Source organism: Sapajus apella, unplaced genomic scaffold, assembly GCF_009761245.1.
Source record: "Sapajus apella isolate SASKATOON/1434 unplaced genomic scaffold, GSC_monkey_1.0 scaffold52, whole genome shotgun sequence".
NCBI lineage: Eukaryota > Metazoa > Chordata > Mammalia > Primates > Cebidae > Sapajus > Sapajus apella.
Genome location: NW_022436992.1, coordinates 11,673,730 through 11,692,207, shown reverse-complemented (window position 1 = coordinate 11,692,207; position 18,478 = coordinate 11,673,730). Strand labels below are relative to the sequence as shown.

Genomic DNA, 18,478 nt, shown 5'->3' with positions numbered 1-18,478 from the left:
TGTTGAAAAATTGGCCAGGCGTGGTGGCTCACACCTGTAATCCCAGCACTTTGGGAGGCTGAGGCAGGCAGATTGCCTGATCTCAGGAGTTTGCCACCAGCCTACAGAACATGGTGAAACCCTGTCTCTACTAAAATACAAAAAATTAGCTGGAGATTGAGACCATCCTGGCCAACATGGTGAAACCCAGTCTCTACTAAAAATACAAAAATTAGCTGGGTGTGGTGGCGCGGGCCTGTAGTCTCAGCTACTTGGGAGGCTGAGGCAGAAGAATCACTCCAAGAGGCGGAGGTTGCAGTGGGCCAAGATCGCACGACTGCACTCCAGCCTGGGCAACAGAGTGAGAGACTCTGTCTCAAAAAAAAAAAAAAAAAAAAAAAAGAAAAAATGTTGTTACAATAAATGAGAAGTGTTATGAACACAATGAACCTGGTATGTTAGACATTAAGTGTGCTGTCACCCCATGTGAACCTCCAAGTGAAATTGCTCACATAACTGTTTTTTGCTGCATGCAAACCTGCTAATACACTGTGGGCTAGGGTGGGCTCCTGACTTAAGAACAGCAGCCAATACCTACTATAGACAATGGCCTGACCTGACCTAGTATAAAAAGGTAGTCTGGCCCAGTTAAATTCCCTTGGCAATTAGAGACTAGAGACAGGAGCTGAAAGTCATGATGTAGAAAAGAACCTCAAAGGTGCAAGTTAAAGTTATTACAAGGAAACAGAAGCTGTAAGTATGCAAAAGCTGTGAATTAGAGAAGTTAGTGAGTACAGGGAGAATGGAGTTAACAATGTAAAAAGAACCAAGTCAAATGTGTGGCAGAGCCCACGCCTAAACATCCACCTTCTCCTGCTGAGGAACACCACCCAACTTCTACTCTTCCTGATGCTGGGGGGTGATTTCTGGGTGGGAGATGGGGTTAGTGAGGTGGCTCCTGAATTCCCAGGCCCATATCCTTAAAATAATTTCACATTGTTTGAGCTAACTTGCAACTTTTGAGTCTTTTTGTTTGTCCCACTTGAGATTCCTTGCAACTAAATAAGTCTAATTGAAACAACTAGTTAAGCCAATACCATTTGTTAAAAATAAAGCACAATTCTAAACTTATGTTTCCCTAACCAAGTCTGGCAAAGTCTGATCCATTAAGTTTTAAATCTTGTACAAGTTTAATGTTGTCACTGTATCTTTACATATTCATTGGTACAATTTACATCAAGTTTTACGCTTATTCATTTTTGCAAAGATATCATGTACACAAAGATACAATTCAATAACTGAGAAACAAGTGAAACTTCTGATCTATACTTTCAGATTTGTTCGATCATGATACTTCTGATAAGGATCGTCGACATACCAGTTTCGCCTCTTCCAGAAGGACGTCGTCATTTTATCTAAGAGTTTACTCTGGGTTTTATTGCAGAATACAAATTCCCTCAGTCGCTTTTTTCTTACAGGTTCCTTTTTCCATAGTTTTTTCTTATAACCAGCCTATCAGATATTACAAAGAAATGTAAAACATCATATTATGTAGAAAACAACAGGTATCTTCACAACTCAAGGTTTATAGACCCAGTAAGAACAAAAACCAGACTTCCATAGGGGCTGGAATATTTTTTGGAAACATGTGATTCTCAATGAGGGGTGGATGGAGAAAGTATGTGTAGTTTGAAAAAGAAATAGTAATACATAATATATGTTTTTTAAATGTTATTTAAATTAAACTCACAGAAAATAAAACTAAATGTGGCTGGGAAAGTACAAGGTAACATAGAATTATAATTACTAACTTTATAGGCATGGTCTTACTATCTCTTCAGCAATCTTTAACAACATACTATTATTCTCATTTTACGTATTTTAAAAAAGAAACCATTGATTACAGCGGGAGCAGACAGAATTCTGAGAGCTAATAAAAGTTCTTTTTTTGTCTTGTTTTGAGACAGGGTCTCACTCTGTTACTCAGGCTGGAGTACAGTGGCATGATCGCAGTCACTGCAGCCTACCTCCTGGGCTCAAGTGATCCTCCTGCCTCAGCCTCTTGTATAGCTGGGACCACAAGTGTGCACCACCATACCAAGCTAATTTTTAAAATTATTATAGAGATAAAGTCACACCATCTTGCCCAGGCTAGTAAGAGTTTTTAACTACTGTCTTTCCTAATGTAGAGGAGGATGGAGTGCTGGCTAGGGTAACAACATTAATGTTTATTAAGGAGGCTGAGTATAGCAAGAGCTGAGACACACAGTTCTCAAATACATGACTTCATTTATACTTTTCACACACAAGGGACTAAATTTTATAGGAAGTACTTTTCTAAGGAATTATGAATATGGTAAGACTATCATTAGGAGTAGTGAAGGAATGGTTAATCCATATGTTTATCCCAGAACTTTCATATACACCCATACATGTATTACTCATTTTGAATAATTTATTTTTAAAGACAAGGAAAATTAGATTGAATATATAAACTAGGCCAAGGCGGGCAGATCACCTGAGGTCTAGAGTTGGAGACCAGCCTGACCAACATAAAGAAACACCATCTCTACTAAAAATACAAAATTAGCCAGGCATAATGGTGCATGCCTGTAATCCCAGCTACTCGGGAGACTTGAACCTGGGAGGCGGAGGTTGCAGTGAGCTGAGACCACACCATTGTACTCCAGCCTGGGCAACAAGAGCAAAACTTCATCTCAAAAAACAAAAAATAAAACCAACACTATAATCATAGCTTGTTTAAACCACAAGGGATCTTAGGTGCCACCCAGCTTAACATTTGGCTAAAACCACACAGCAAGCCCTTGGGTCCTTTCAAGCCAAGGGCTCTTTGTGGCACAATACCAACTGAACAAAGCCATGGCTGTTTGCTGAGAACGTGCCATGGGTTTCTGACATGTCTTAGTATCATCACTGTGACCATCAACTTCTGTAAGAACAGTGATGAAATAAGGAAAGGTTATTTAAGAGTTCTGGTTTTAAAACGCTGGAAGTTAGATTTTTGCCACTCATTGCTTACAATTTTAAATGCAAAGATTCAAAACCAAATCTCTACATTTGTGTAGTAATTTTTTAGTTTGCAGGCCAAACAAGGTTACTATGGATCTCTGACGTACAAATACCTAATTTGCTGTCCTGCTCATTACCACCAGGATCCTTTAAAGATTATTCATGGAATGGAACCACTATGAAAATGCTTGAAATTTTTTAGACAATCTCCAGATTCAATAATGGAGGAGGGGCCAGGCGTGGTGGCTGACACCTGCAATCCCAGCACTATGGGAGACTGAGACAGGCAGATCACCTGAGGTTGGGAGTTCCAGACCAGCCTGACCAACATGGAGAAACCTGTCTCTACTAAAGATACAAAAAAATTAGCCAGGCACAGTGGTGCACGCCTGTAATCCCAGCTACTCAAGAGGCTGAGGCAGGCGAATCGCTTGAACTCAGGAGGTGGAGGTTGCAGTGAGCTGCGATCACACCACTGCACTGCAGCCTGAGCAACAGAAGCAAAACTCCACTTCAAAAAAAAAAAAAAAAAAAAAGAAAAAAAAAAGAAGAAGGAAATAAACAATAAATATCAAGGACTACTGGATAAAACCATGTCATGGAAAATACTTTGTTTTACACACTAGTATAAATTAATCTACCCAGATTTTTTTTTTCCTCTGAAAATTAGATTTTGAAGAAGCAGGGCATTCTATACATGGTATACTTTTTGAGAGCCCTGAAATGAAACTAGGATTATGATTGGAGAGTATGATCAGGTCCTTTACAGTAACATGAGGACTCCAGAGCCCAGTAAGAGGTAAATGGAAAGGAAGGCAAGGAAATCCACCCATTTTATTCTGCCGAGGGCTAGATGAGGACCTGGAAATAACTGGTATAAAAACAAAGTGAGTCGGTGGTGGGGGGAGCGGTGGCTAGGCGCCTTGGCTCATGCCTATAATACTAGAACTTTGGGAGGCTGAGGCAGGTGGATCACTTAAGGTCAGGAGTTCAAGACTAGCCTGGCCAACATGGTGAAACCCATTTTCTACCAAAAATACAAAAATCAGCCTGGCATGGTGGCACACACCTGTAATCCCAGCTACTTGGGAGGCTGAGGCAAAAGAATTGCTTGAATCCAGGAGGCAGAGGTTGCAGTGAGCTGAGATCGTACCACTGCACTCCAGCCTGGGCGATAGAAAAAACAACACACAAAAGGTAAGAAATGTTTCCAATGGTCCCAAATTCACAAAACTCAGAACCATCAGAACTTTAGTTCAGCTACTTATGGATTATATGAGCTTCTTTTGACTGGTGTAGAAAACCATCCACCACAGTGTTTCAATAGAGAAATGAGCTGAGAGTTCCAGTCAACCCATTTATTTACAAATTTAAGACTGTTTATAAGATGGGAGAATCCTCTCAACCTTTTAAACAGCAAGAAAGTTCTGCCAACTATTTTATTTTTACAGGGAACCAGATTTTGATCTTTAAAGAATTATTTAATTTCCAAGTAATAAAAGGGAACTGCTGCTTTCTTTTTTTTTTTTTTTTTTTTTTTTAGACGGAGTCTCACTCTGTCGCCCAGTCTGGAGTACAGTCGTGTAATATTGGCTCACTGCAACCTCTGCCTCCCAGGTTCAGGTGATTCTCCTGCCTCAGCCTCCCAAGTAGCTGGGATTACAGGCATCCGCCACAAAGCCGGCTAATTTTTGTATTTTTAGTACAGCTGGGGTTTCACCATTTTGGCCAGGCTGGTCTTGAACTCCTGACCTCAAGTGATCTGCCTGCCTTGGCCTCCCCAAGTGCTGGGATTACAGGAGTGAGCCACCATATCCAGCTGAATTCTGCTTCATTTTAATCTATTCATACTCCTTTTTCAAATAAGTAACAGTGTGAAGACTCACCTTTCTCCTTACCCAAAGGCCACAATGAAGTCGAAGAAACCTGTAGATGACAGCTTTCACAGTCTTTCTCTTGCCTTTTTGTGTACTGAAGTATGTTAGAGATCTGACTGGCAGCTTCAGGACACTTGGAAGCAAGGGGGCCACTCTAAAATATATTTTAAAATTTTTAGCTTGTAATCAGACTGATTAAAGGATTAAAATTCATATCTATAATAAGAAATTAGTGAAGCTGCTCCAATGGAATGGAGCTAACTTTTCATATACAGTGTTACTTCCAATGAGCCATGAGACTAAACATGAATAAGAATAGCAACAATCACCAACTCACAAGTCTTCTAAAACCCACCCCCTCAGTCCCTGTAAAAGAATTCACTCTATTATCATACTTTGATTTCTTACCCATCTTCCCACCAGATTGCAAACTCCTTGAGGACTTCAACTTGCTTATCCTTGTGTCCTTTTTGCCAAGTACAGTGCTAGGCACCCGGGGTGTTTAACTGAATGTTTGCTGACTGAATGACCAACACACGCAACTTAGCCTTATAAGCTAAGCATCTTGTTCACCCTCCACTTTGGATGACGCTTCCATGCAGGAAAGCATACATACAACATCAGAAGCATGCTGTGTTTGGCACTTTCCTGCCATAGGCACCTAGATACATGGATGTCAGTTAGAGTCTCCCACTCAATCAAGCCGAAGTCAGTCTGCACAACTAACTGCAGGTGGGCAAAGAATACCACCTACTTCTAGGATACCTTTGCAGGCATAAATATCTTGGAAAGTTTGTCTAAGCATCACATTTACTGAAATACATCCTACCGGCTGGGCATGGTGGCTCGTGCCTGTAATCCCAGAGCTCTGGGAGGCCGAGGCAGGCAGATCATGAGGTCAGGAGTTTGAGACCAGCCTGGCCAATATGGTGAAACCCCATCTCTACTAAAAACACAAAAATTAGTCGGGTGTGGTGGCGCTCGCCTATAGTCCCAGCTACTCAGGAGGCTGAGGCAGAAGAATCGCTTGAACCCAGGAGGTAGAGGTTGCAATGAGCCGAGATCATGCCACTGCACTCTGGCCTGGGTGACAGAGTGAGACTCTGTCTCAAAAAAAAAAAAAAAAAAAAAAAAAAAAGAAAGAAAGAAAGAAATATACTCTACCTATTAAGGGTCACTGAAGTATGCCCACATGTCACGTTTCTCTCAGATGTGATAAGTCTGGAAGTGGAGGAAACAACTGGTGTCTGAATATGACCAAAACGTCCAGTGGACAATGAAGAAATAAAAGAGGCATTCTTGACACAGTTTCGGTAGGTTGAAGATGCCAAAATATTTAGGGGCCGTAGGATTCCTGTAAAGACAGAAGCATATATACTTAATATAATACTCCAAAATATGCATCCAGATATTAAAAATTAGGAGATGTATCAATGCCACCAAGTATTATACAAAATTAACGTGCCCTGAGCATCAGATTCACCTGGAAGCTTTTAGCACCTAAGGTATAGCCATAAAATAATTACCCATTTTATATATACAATTCAACAATTTTTAGAAAATTTAGAGAGCTGTGCGACCATCATCACAATCCAGTCAGATGTTTGCTAGCTCTATGTCCAGTACTAGGAAAAACGATGTGTGTAATCTATGTTCCCACCTCTCAGATCTTATATTCTGGTGAGACAGAACTCTCACACACAGTACAATGGCAGGTCAGGGACATAAGAGCTTGGACCCTTCCTGAAGAGACAAGAGTGGCAAGAGAAAGAATCTTGAAGAAAAGAGAAGAGGCACTTGGGTTCTCCTCCAGAAAGTGAACAGGCCCTTAGAAGAGGAGCAACACATTTCAGGCAGGATGAACAACATAAGCAAAAGCACAGGGACTGAAACAAATACAGGTGACCCTTGAAAAACATGGGTTTGAACTGCACAGGGCCACTTATACACAGATTTTTTTCAAAAAAATTTACATCAAGTGCGCCTGCCTGTCCAGCCTCTCCTTCTACCTCCTCCACCTCTTCTTTCTCTGCAATCCCAGACACAGCAAAACCAACTCCTCCTCAGCCTACTTAATGTAAAGATGATGAAGACCTTTATGATGATCCACTTCCACTTAATGAACAGTAATCAATTTCTCTTCCTTATGACCTTCTTTTCTCTAGCTTGCTTTATTGTAAGAGTATATAATACACATAACATGCAAAATATATATTTTTAAAATTCTTTTTTTGAAGCAGGGTCTTGCTTTGTTGCCCAGGCTAGAGTGCAGTGGTATGATCATATCTCACTGCAGCCTTGACCTCCTGGGCTCAATCAATCCTCCTATCTCAGCCTCCCGAGTAGCTGGGACTACAGAACATACCACCATGCCTGGTTAATTTTACTAAAGACAGAATTTTGCCATGTTGCTCAGCCCGATTTTGAACTCCCGGGCTCAAGCGATCCACCTGCCTTGCCCTCCCAAAGTGCTGAGATTAAAGGTGTGAGCCACTGTGCTTGGCCTGAGAATATATGTTAATCAATGGTTTTTATTATTGTTAAGGCTTCTGGCCAACAGTAGGCTATTAGTAATTAAGTTTTGGAGGAGCCAAAAGTTATACTTGGATTTCAACTGCATGGGAGTTGACACCCCACCTGCTGTGTTGTTCCCAGGGTCAACTGTACATGTACAGGTTGAGGACCAGACCTGCCTAAGAGGATGAGACTGCTCGCCTGACTATCAGAGATGCCTGGGGAAGAGTGGGCAGTGAGATGGACCAGGTCAGAAGGCAGATTTCAGAGAGCTAGATGTGTGGTCTGGATGCAGTCCTCTTACCAGTCCTTCCCACTATGGCCAGACTAATAGTTCATGGCTGCAAATTAGAATCACTCATGGAGCTCTGACTCCACCCGTAAACTCTGACTAAAGTCTAGTATGAGACTCAAAATTGTGCGTGCTATAGAAGTTCCACAGGATGATGAGAATGTCCTGAGAACTTAAAGTATTTAAAAAAACACACTAATACAAAACCAAAAAAGAAAATGTGGTGATGGTTCTACCACTTGTTAAATTAATAAAAAATCATAAAACTGTACACATAAAATGGGTAATTTTATGGCATGTAAATTCTACCTCAATAAAGCTGTTAATGGTCCGTCTGAGTCTGACACTCAGCTGGGACTTAGAACTACTCTGTATTTTCCACTGCAATGATTTCATGTAACAGATGAGGGGCCATGTGGTGTAGCAGTGCTAGGGTTTGAATCAGATGGTTTTGGCTCACAGACTTCCTTGCTGTGTAACTATGGGCAAGTTACTTAACCTCTCTGTGCCCCTGTTTCCTCAAATTTAAATAAAGTTAATTATGAAGAGGTAATGAGACTTGAATGAGATGAAGCATGTAAAGTGCTTGGAAAATATTTATCACAGAGAAAACATATAATGAATACTAATGGCAGATAATAAAGAAGAGGAATACTTAGCAAAGATGATACAGGTTGAATATTATCTGAAATGCTTGTGACCAGAAGTATTTTGGATTTTTTTCAATTTTGCATAAAGGAGATATCTTACATGAAATTCGTTTGTTTCATATACATCTTATACACATAGGCTGAAGTTAATTTTATACAATATTTTAAATAATTTTTTTCCTTTTTATTATTTATTTTTAATTTTTAAGAGTTGGGGTCTTGCTATGTTGCCCAGGCTGGAATGCAGTGGCTATTCACAGTTGCAATCCCACTACTGATCATCACGGGAGTTTTGACCTGCTCCGTTTCCAACCTGGGCCGGTTCACCCCTCCTTAGACAACCTGGTGGTCCCCCGCTCCCGGGAGGTCACCATATTGATGCCAAACTTAGTGCAAACACCCGATTGGCATGGCGCACTGCAGCCCAGAACTCCTGGGCTCAAGCGATCCTCCCACCTTAGCCTCTTGAGTAGCTGGGACTACAGGCACGCGCCACCGCACTCGGCTAAATAATTTTTGTACATGAAACAAAGTTTGGGCTGCTACCCATCACATGAGGTCAGGTAAAGAATTTTCCACTTGTGGTGTCACGTTGGTACTCAAAAAGTTTCAGATGAGAGATGCCTAACCTGTATACTAACAGGTGGCCGGCTGATGAAGAACATCTTAAAACTCTATTTTACTTTTCTCCATCAGCGATAGCAGGGCGGGGTGAGGTGGCTCACACCTGTAATCCCAACACTTACGGAGGCCAAGGCAGTTGGATCACCTGAGTTCAGGAATTTGGGACCAGCTTGGCCAACATGGTGAAACCCCGTCTCTACTAAAAATACAAAAATATTAGCTGGGCAGAGTGGCACGTGCCCATAGTCCCAGCTACTCACCCGAGGCTGAGGTAGGAGAATCACTTGAACCCAGGAGGTGGAGGCTGCAGTGAACTGAGATCATGCCACTGCACTCCAGCCTGGGTGACAGAATGAGATTCTGTCTCCCCCCACCCCAAAAAAAGAGATAACAATTTGCAACTGAAAATAGTATCAACAGTGGAGCAGAAAACTGATGACAGCCCTTACATAGAGTCTCTGGAAATCAAATTCTCTACCCACTGCAGGAATTAAAGTCTCCGGGTATAAATAAGTTAAACCTCAAAGAACTGAAAAGATGTGCAGATGTAATAAGGTAGGAGGTAATCTTTGAAAGATGAAGTGCATTGGAGGACCGTAAACAAGAAAATGTTCCAATTTTCTGGTTTGGCACCAAGGGTATAAAGAAAAATGAAAAGAAAAGAAAAGAAAATGTTCCAATTTTCATAGGTCATCGGATTTTGGTATGACTCAGTTAAAAATATTTTAAAAACTCAAATTCTTTTGTTCTCAATTTTATGAAGATCCTGAGGCTGCATAAGGCATATTTATCAATTTTCATAAAAAAACAAGCTGGGAACAATGTCTTGTTAATGTACTTGTGAAGAGACGGAGTATCAGAACTCCAAGTGATTTTAGTTAAGAAAGAAAAACAGGCTGGGTGTGGTGGCTGACACCTGTAATCCCAGCAGTTTGGGAGGTCGAGGAGGGTGGATCACCTGACATCAGGAGTTCAAGACCTGCCTGGCCAACGTGGTGAAACCCTGTCTCTACTAAAAATACAAAAAATTGGCCAGGAGTGGTGGCAGGCACCTGTAATCCCAGCTACTCAGGAGGCTGAGGCAGGAGAATCACTTGAACCCCAGAGGCAGAGGTTACAGTGAGCTGAGATCGCGCCATTGTACTCCAGCCTGGGCAAAAACAGCGAAACGCCATCTTGTTGGGGGGCGCGGGGAAGAAAAAACAGATCAAAACTGGCAAGACAAAATCAGGAATAAATACACTGAAGTTAGAAAAAAATGGTTACTGGAACAACAGGAACGGGGAACTTAGTTGAGAGCAATTCCTGGGAAAAGACGGCGGGAGGCTCTATCTACTGCCCCATCTGGTGGACCAATCATGTGATTAAGCCTGTAATGGAAACCTAACAGCCTAGCTTTGTTAACAAAAGTGCAGTACCTCAAGGGAAGTAACTAATTTCCTTCAATTCTCTGTCCCCGTCTGGGCATTTTCACAGACTAGTCTACTCTAAACATACTCTTGTACAGAGAACACAGATGTTTTCACAAAAGAGGTAACACAAAACCAAAGTTTTGAAAGGGTAAGAAGAGACAGAAGGAACAGGACGCACAAAGGTGATGATGCACATTTGGGGAATTACAAATAGCCCTGTGTGGCATGAATCAAAGGACTGAATGGGGGACATCAACTGCACTGGGTGGGAGAGGAGTAGAGTGTGACAGATTTTTGATCTCATGTTTTCTAAAAGAATTTTGAAAAACTACCCTTTCACAAATTATTAATATCTAAAATATCAAATAGTTTAAATTGTTTAAAAAGCTATAATTTCCCACATATTTAAAATACTGACATTTAAAAATAAGCTGTCTCATCACTCTTTAAAATGTTTACAATAGAATCTAAATAGTAAGTTGATAACTACCTACATCTTCTATTTAAAAAATACAAGAACTATAAATTCAAGCAGATGAAAAATAACTTTTCGTTAACAGACACTCCAAAATAATGTAAAAAGACTAGCGGGAGTGGGAGAAGATAAAGGATACACATAAAAAAAAAAATCTAAATAAATAAGACAACCCAATAGGAAAATGGGCAAAATATTTAAGTGGGTATTTCATAAAAGAAATTCAAAAGGCCAATATACATGTGTAAACACACTACAGCTTGTCACTAATCAGAGTAATGCTTATTTAAATCTCAGTGAGATATCATTACAAAGCCACCAGATGAACAAAAATTTGTAGGTCTGACAATAACAGGCGTTGGTGAGGATGTGGCACAGTTTGGCAATACCAGGCAATGCTGAATATATACATATTCTCTGACCCAACAATTCCACAGCTAGTTTTACAAACACACACACAAACCCTGAGGAACAATTACACTCATTCGCCAGGACAAGATCAAATCAGCTTTGTACCTAACTGCCTCAAACTGGAAATGGAGAATTGTGGAACAGTCATATGATATTACATAGCAATGAGAAAGCATTATAGTCATGCAAAATGAATGAATGTCACAATGTAAAAGAAGACACTAAAGAGTTTACTGTATGAGTCAATTCATGTGAAGTTCAAAACCAGACAAAACTATGTTTTTGAGAGATGCACATACAGATGCTAAAACTACTATAGGAAAAACAGGCAACCTAATAGTAATCACTAAAATGAGAACAGCGCTTCTATTTGGGGGAAGCAGAGAATTTTGATACACAGTGGAGAGGAGCATTCTGGTGGTGCAGTGTTTTGACTTGAATGTTAAACAGGTGTTTGCTTTAGAATTGTCAAACCATTCATGCATACTATACACAACTATCTTTATATGTATTATATTTCGCGAATACAAAAAAAATGCTCCACATAAAAAAAGCTTTTCTCTAACGGGAAAATTTACATTGTTGCATTTTCTTTACTAATCTCGTATATTCTTCCACAAGATTTTATCCTAACTTATCTTGTGTGAAAGTAACTTACTGAGCATCCTACGGTATTTAGATACTCTTTAACTTTTTGCAACAAGTACTAAACGGCAGTGACGGCAACTTAACTTCTTTACTTCTGCTATCTCAGTCAAGAAGTCTTTTTACTTCTGCTATCTCAGTCAAGAAGTCCTCATGCCAGCCCTTGTGCCGGGGGCTGTGGTTAAAAATTAGCCTTCAAGCTTACTATGTGTCAGGCACTTCCCAAGACGCTTTACGTGCATGATCTCATTTAATCCCCAGGTAGGTGGTATTACCCCCATTTTACAGGTGTAGAATCTGAAGTTAGGAGAAATTAATTCTCAAGGTCAAAGGTCGTGAATGGCAGCAGGTCTTAGTCTCTAAATCAGAAAGTTAGGTGGGCCTTTTTGGTCTCCCTCGTCCTCTTCGCCCCAGTTTCTCTGGCTTGTTTTCTAGGGAAGAAAAAGCTAGCAAGGAAGCGTAAAATGCGGGACACAAGAGGCCCGCCCGAGTGCGAGTCGGGGACCTTGGCTGCCGGTCACACAGCCTCAGAGAAAATTGGGCGCGACCCTCTTATCTTAAATAACAACCCTTTTTACTTGTTAACCTTCAATCTAAACGCCCATTCCATCCTGCACCAGTTCCCCATTCTGTGAAGGCATGCAAAGAGCAGGTCACTCTACACCAACCTGAAGCCGTTCTCACCGCACCAGCAAAAGCACAGGCAGCCATCTTGCCAACTTCGTCTACGGCGGCCGCTTTGGGTTTAAAAGCACAAGAGAAAAGGGAGCGTAGAGAAAGCAAGGAGGCGGAGTCAAGGAAGAGGAAAAGAACAAAGGAGTGGTCCACTCAACCTTTATTGAATGTCATCGCCAGGTTCTGCCCTTCGCTGCTGTGAAACAACTGCCTATAGACGCTTCTACAAAATTTCTATTTAAAAAATTCTTATTGAAGCCAGACATGGTGGCTCGCTCCTGTAGTCCCAGCTACACTAATCGGAAGACTGAGGTGGGAGGATCGCTTGAACCCTGGAGGTCGAGGCTGCATTCAGATGCAATCACGCCACTGCACTCCCGCTTGGGCAAATATTTTAAGCGAAGGACCCCGTCTCAAAAAAAGAAAAAAGCCTGGGCGCAGTGGCTCACACCTGTAATCCCAGCACTTTGGGAGACCGAGGCGGGAGGATCACGAGGTCAGGAGTTAGAGACCAGCCTGGGCAACATGGTGAAACCCCGTCTCTACTAAAAACACAAAAATTAGCCATGTGTGGTGGCACATTGTCTGTAGTCCCAGTTACTCGGTAGACTGAGGCAGGAGAATCGCTTGAACCCGGGATGCAGAGGTTGCAATGAGCCGAGACCGTGCCATTGCATTCCAGCCTGGGCGACAGAGCAAGACTCCTCAAAAAAAAAAAAAAAAAAAAAAAAAAAAAAAAAAAAAAAAAAAAAAAGAAAAAAGAAAAAGAAAGAAAGAAAAAGAAAAAAAATTTTAATTAAAGAAATTCTACAATGGCATGCATGTTTAAGGAAGAAAAAAGAGAAAAAGAAAAATAAAATTCTAATTATGTAATTGAAAGACAAAGTACACAACATAGTTGAAGATTTCTTTTTGCTCTTTTTATTAAATTCATTTGAGAAAATAATGAATGTTAACCTTCCAAAACTGGAAGATGTTAGTAATAATATTTAAAATCATTTTGTGCTTTGGGAGGCTGAGGTGGGAGGATTGCTTGAGCCCAGTTTAGTCCAGCCTGGGCAACATAGTGAGACCCCTATCTACAAAAAATTTTTAAAATTCATCAGCTGGATGAATAAACTGAGGTCAGGAATTCAAGACCAGCCTGGCCAACATGGTGAAACCTCATCTCTACTAAAAATACAAAAAATTAGCTGGGCATGGTGGCAGGTGCCTATAATCCCAGCTACTCCAGAGGCTGAGGCAGGAGAATCACTTGAACCTGGGAGGCGGAGGTTGCAGTGAGCCAAGGTTGCCCCAATGCACTCCAGCATGGGCGACAAGAATGAAACTCCGTCTCAAAAAAAAAGAAGAGAGATAAAAAAAAGAAATAATTCGCCAGTTGTGGTGGTGTGCTTTTGTAGTCCCAGCCACTTGGAAGGCCAGGCAGGATTGCTTGAGCTCAGGAGTTCAAGGTTAGAAGTGAGCTGTAATCACACCACTGTACTCCACACTGTACTCCAGTCTGGGCCATACAGTGAGAGCTTGTCTTCAAAAAATTGTTTTGGAAGAAAACTGGATTGTCACCTATATCAAATGAATGTAAATATTCTAAAGATACTACACACACATACACACATTATTTTTAAAAAATCAGTAACAATGTCATTTGGTCATTTTGTCAACAGCATCTCGACTTTCCCTGAACAATTCTACCTTCCTTATTTTATTCTTGAGAATCGGTGAGTATATATATTTTTTCTGATGTTTCAAATGGGGGGGGAACCCCACAACAAAACTGTCTCTTCTATCCCACTGCCCGAGATTTTCTCCATAGGGAATATCCAACATCATCCATGCATATACAATATACAACATTACTTACTGGGTGAAATGGGTAAGGGTGAAACACCTGGTCTCAAGAAGTTCACATTTAATAAGGAGACAAGCACAGGACATAAATAAGGCAAGGCAGATAAATGATTCATTGGGGCAGTTAAAAGTTGAGAGAAGTCTCTGGAGTGATCTCAGATCAGCAGGGAGGCTATAAGATGGATCTTAAACAATGGGGAAGACTTTAGCAAAGACAAAGCCAGTCTATGCAGTTAAGAATAGCAAGAGCTAAGGTCAAAGGAGAGGGTGCCAAGACAGACACAGGATTTATTAATATTTAGAGCAGTAGTTCTTAAACATTTTCATCTCAGAACCCATTTACACACTTAGAAATCGTTGGGGATCCCAGAGAGGCTTTTCCTTTTATGGATTATATCTATTGGTATTTACTCTCTTGAAAATTAAAATTGTGAAAAATTAAAAAGTTATTGTGTCAGTGTCCTATTGTTGCTGTAACAAATTACCACAAACTTAGTGGCTTGAATGACAAATTATCTTACAGTTCTGTAGGTCAGAAGTCCAAAACAGATTTCACTAGAATCAAAGTAAAATCAAACCAAAGGGCTGTGTTCCTTCCGGAGGCTCTAGAGAATTCTTTTCCTTGCTTTTTCCAGTTTCTAGAAGCTGCATTTCTTGGCTCATAACTTCCTTATATCCTAAGACTGCAATTGTATCACTTTGATCTCTCTATCCATTGTCACATCTCCTCTGACAGTCCCTCCTACATTCTTTTTTCTTTTCTTTTTTTTTTTTTGAGACAGGGTCTCACTTTGTTGCCCAGGCTGGAGTACAGTTGTGTGATCTTGGCTCACTGCAACCTCTGCCTCCCAGGTTCAAGCAATTCTCCCTGCCTTGGCCTCTCAAGTAGCTGGGATTACAAGCACGCACCACCATGCCCAGCTAATTTTTGTATTTTTAGTAGAGACAGGGTTTCACCATGTTGGTCAGGCTGGTCTCAAACTCCTGGCCTCAAGTGATCCACCTGTCTCGGCCTCCCAAAGTGCTAGGATTACAGGCATGAGCCATAATGCCTGGCCCATTCCTCTTTTTTTTTCCTTTTTTCTTTTTTTTTTTTTTTTTTAGACAGTTTCGCTCTTGTTACCCAGGCTGGAGTGCAATGGCGCTCTCGGCTCACCACAACATCCACCTCCTGGGTTCAAGCAATTCTCCTGCCTCAGCCTCCCGAGTAGCTGGGACTCTGGGACTACAGGCGTGGGCCACCACGCCCAGCTAATGTTTTTTTTTTGTATTTTTAGTAGAGACGGGGTTTCGCCATGTTGACCAGGATGGTCTCGATCCCTTGACCTCGTGACCCACCCGCCTCGGCCTCCCAAAGTGCTGGGATTATAGGTGTGAGCCACCATACCTGGCCTCCTCTTTTATTCATAAGGACTCTTGTCATTACACTGGGCCCACACAGATAACACAGACTAGTCCCTTCATCTCAAGAGATCCTTAATCATATCCACAAAGTCCCTTTTGTCATGTAAGGTAGCATATTCACAGGTTTCAGAGATTAGGAGAAGGAGGACATCTTTGGGGGTAACATTATTTTGCCTACCACACTTATTTAATAATAGCAATTATAAACTCATTACATTTTTAAAATTTTTATGTTTTGAGGCAGAGTCTTGCTCTGTCACCCAGGCTGGAGTGCAGTGGTGCCATCTCAGCTCAGCGCAACACCTGGCTCCCTGGTTCAAGCAATTCTCGTGCCTCAGCCTCCTGAGTAGCTGGGATTACAGGTGTTTGCCACCATGCCTGGCTAATTTCTTGTATTTTTAGTAGAGATGGCATTTTGTCATGCTGGCCAGGCTGGTCTCCAACTCCTGACCTAGTGATCCTCCTGCCTTGGTCTGCCAAAGTGCAGGGATTACAGGTGTGAGCCACCACACCCAGCCTGAACCCATTACATGTTAACATAAATAACACATTTTAATGTAAAATATCCTAAAATAAAAAAGAATAATGAGGATGGTATTGTTTTACCTTTTTGCAATCTCTTTAAAGTCTAACATTAAAAAACCCCAAAACCTAGATTCTGAAATTTGCTTCTTCAATTTCTTGTGATATCATATGTCAGGTAGCCTCTGGTATAATTCCGTACAATTATAAGATGAGAGAAAGGCAAATAATATCTTACTATGAAAATAGTTTTTATTTTATAGACGTCCCTGAAAGGGTTTCAAGATCCCTAGGGGTTCCCGGAACATGCTTTAAGAACGTCTAAGATGGTGGGGTGCAGTGGCTCACGGCTGTAATCTCAGCACTTTGGGAGGCAGAGATGGGCAGATCACGAGGTCAGGAGATCGAGACCATCCTGGTTAACACAGTGAAACCCCATATCTACTAAAAATACAAAAAATTAGCCAGGCATGGTGGCATGTGCCTGTAGTCCCAGCTACTCGGGAGGCTGAGGCAGGAGAATCACTTGAACCTGGGAGGCGGAGGTTGCAGTGAGCCGAGACTGAGTCACTGCACTCCAGTCTGGGCAACAGAGGGAGACTGTGTCTCAAAAAAACAAAAAACAAACAAAAAAAACCAACCTCTGAGATGGTTATATTTCAATTTGTCTGAGATACAGGTGTATAACCTTGGAACACTATTGTTGCCAACCTATGGTGGCCACTTTCAGTCCAGAAACATCCACATATGCTAGACAAGTATTAAGACATTCATAAAAACTCTGAATTGGCAGTGGGAGTCATTGCACATTTTTTTTTTTTTTTTGGGCGAGGTGAGTGCAGTGGTGTGATCATAGCTCACTGCAACCTCAACCTCTTAGGTTCAAGCAATACTTTCACCTCAGCCTCCTGAATAGCTGGGACTACAGGCACATACCATTACACCTGGCTAATTTTTAATTTTTTTGTAGAGACCTAGCTCTCACTATGTTGCCCAGGCTGGTCTCAACTGTTTAGTCCTGGACTCAAACAATTCTCCCATCTCAGCCTCCCAAAGTGCTGGGATTATAAGTGTGAGCTACTGAGCCTGGCCTCACTGCACATTTTTTGAACAAGTGAGTGATTTGACTTAAGTTTTATTTTTTAGAGAAAGGGTCTGAGTGCAGTGGTGCAATCACTGCAGCCTGGAATTCTTGGGTTAATGCAATCCTACCACACAGCCTTCCAAGTAGCTGGCACCACAATCATGCCCTGCCAATTAAATTTTTTTTTTTTTTTTTTTTTTTTTTAAATAGAGGTGAGGTCTCCCTCTTTTGCCCAGGCAGGTCTCAAACTCCTGGGCTCAAGTTATCCTTCCACCTTAGCCTCCCAAAGTGCTGGGATTATAGGCATGAGCCACCATACCCAGCCCCGATAACATTTTTTTTAAAAATTGAGACTGAGTTTCGCTCTGTCACCCAGGCTAGAGTGCAGTGGCATGATCTCAGCTCACTGCAACCTCTGCCTCTCCGGTTCAAGCGATTTTCTTGCTTCAGCTTCCCGAGTAGCTGGGATTACAGGCCTGCACCTCCATGCCTTGCTAATTTTGTATTTTTAGTAGAGATGGGGTTTCTCCATGTTGGTCAGGCTGGTCTCAAATTCCTGACTTCGTATTCCACCTGCCTCGGCCTCCCAAAGTGCTGGGATTACAGGTATGAGCCACCCTGATAACATTTTAAAGCAAAAATATTCACAACTTGCATGTGGAGAGTGAGGATTAAGGACTTGGGTTATAAGGGATTGAGAGACTGATTTTGAGGTTTGAGATCTTGAAGCTAGAGAGGTTGGTTCCTAATGATGTTCAGGTGCAAGTTGTGGCTGTGATATACATGACTGAAGCAGGATGAAAGTGTTCACTAGCATTGAGAGGCTCAAGGCCAAGGGTGTTAGAAAAGTCACCGGCACCACTGAGCATGACAGCAGTGGGCAAGAGGCAGCAATTCAGCTGCTAAAATTACTAAAGAAAACGGGAGTTGGCCGGGCGCGGTGGCTCAAGCCTGTAATCCCAGCACTTTGGGAGGCCGAGGCGGGTGGATCACGAGGTCAAGAGATCGAGACCATCCTGGTCAACATGGTGAA

General features: G+C 41.6%; 1 protein-coding gene across 1 annotated transcript; it reads right to left on the bottom strand.

The window, feature by feature from the left end:
• Positions 1-1,145: 1,145 nt before the first annotated feature.
• MRPL35 (mitochondrial ribosomal protein L35) lies at positions 1,146-15,190 on the bottom strand. Its single transcript, XM_032243599.1, has 5 exons — positions 14,957-15,190; positions 12,578-12,646; positions 6,051-6,240; positions 4,896-5,040; positions 1,146-1,491 (listed from the first exon to the last, which is right to left on the bottom strand). The coding sequence occupies exons 2-5, from the start codon at positions 12,618-12,620 to the stop codon at positions 1,303-1,305; spliced, it is 567 nt and encodes a 188-aa protein (XP_032099490.1). The 5' UTR covers positions 12,621-12,646; positions 14,957-15,190; the 3' UTR covers positions 1,146-1,302.
• Between the last annotated feature and the right edge of the window lie 3,288 nt (positions 15,191-18,478).

Bases quoted from the DNA above. Each gene is read 5' to 3' on its own strand.
- MRPL35 (XM_032243599.1), bottom strand. From the start codon at position 12,620: ATGGCTGCCTGTGCTTTTGCTGGTGCGGTGAGAACGGCTTCAG. The intron at 6,241-12,577 runs GTTGGTGTAGAG...CTGTCTTTACAG, and splicing joins TGCGGTGAGAACGGCTTCAG to GAATCCTACGGCCCCTAAAT. The intron at 1,492-4,895 runs GTGAGTCTTCAC...AATATCTGATAG, and splicing joins GCCTTTGGGTAAGGAGAAAG to GCTGGTTATAAGAAAAAACT.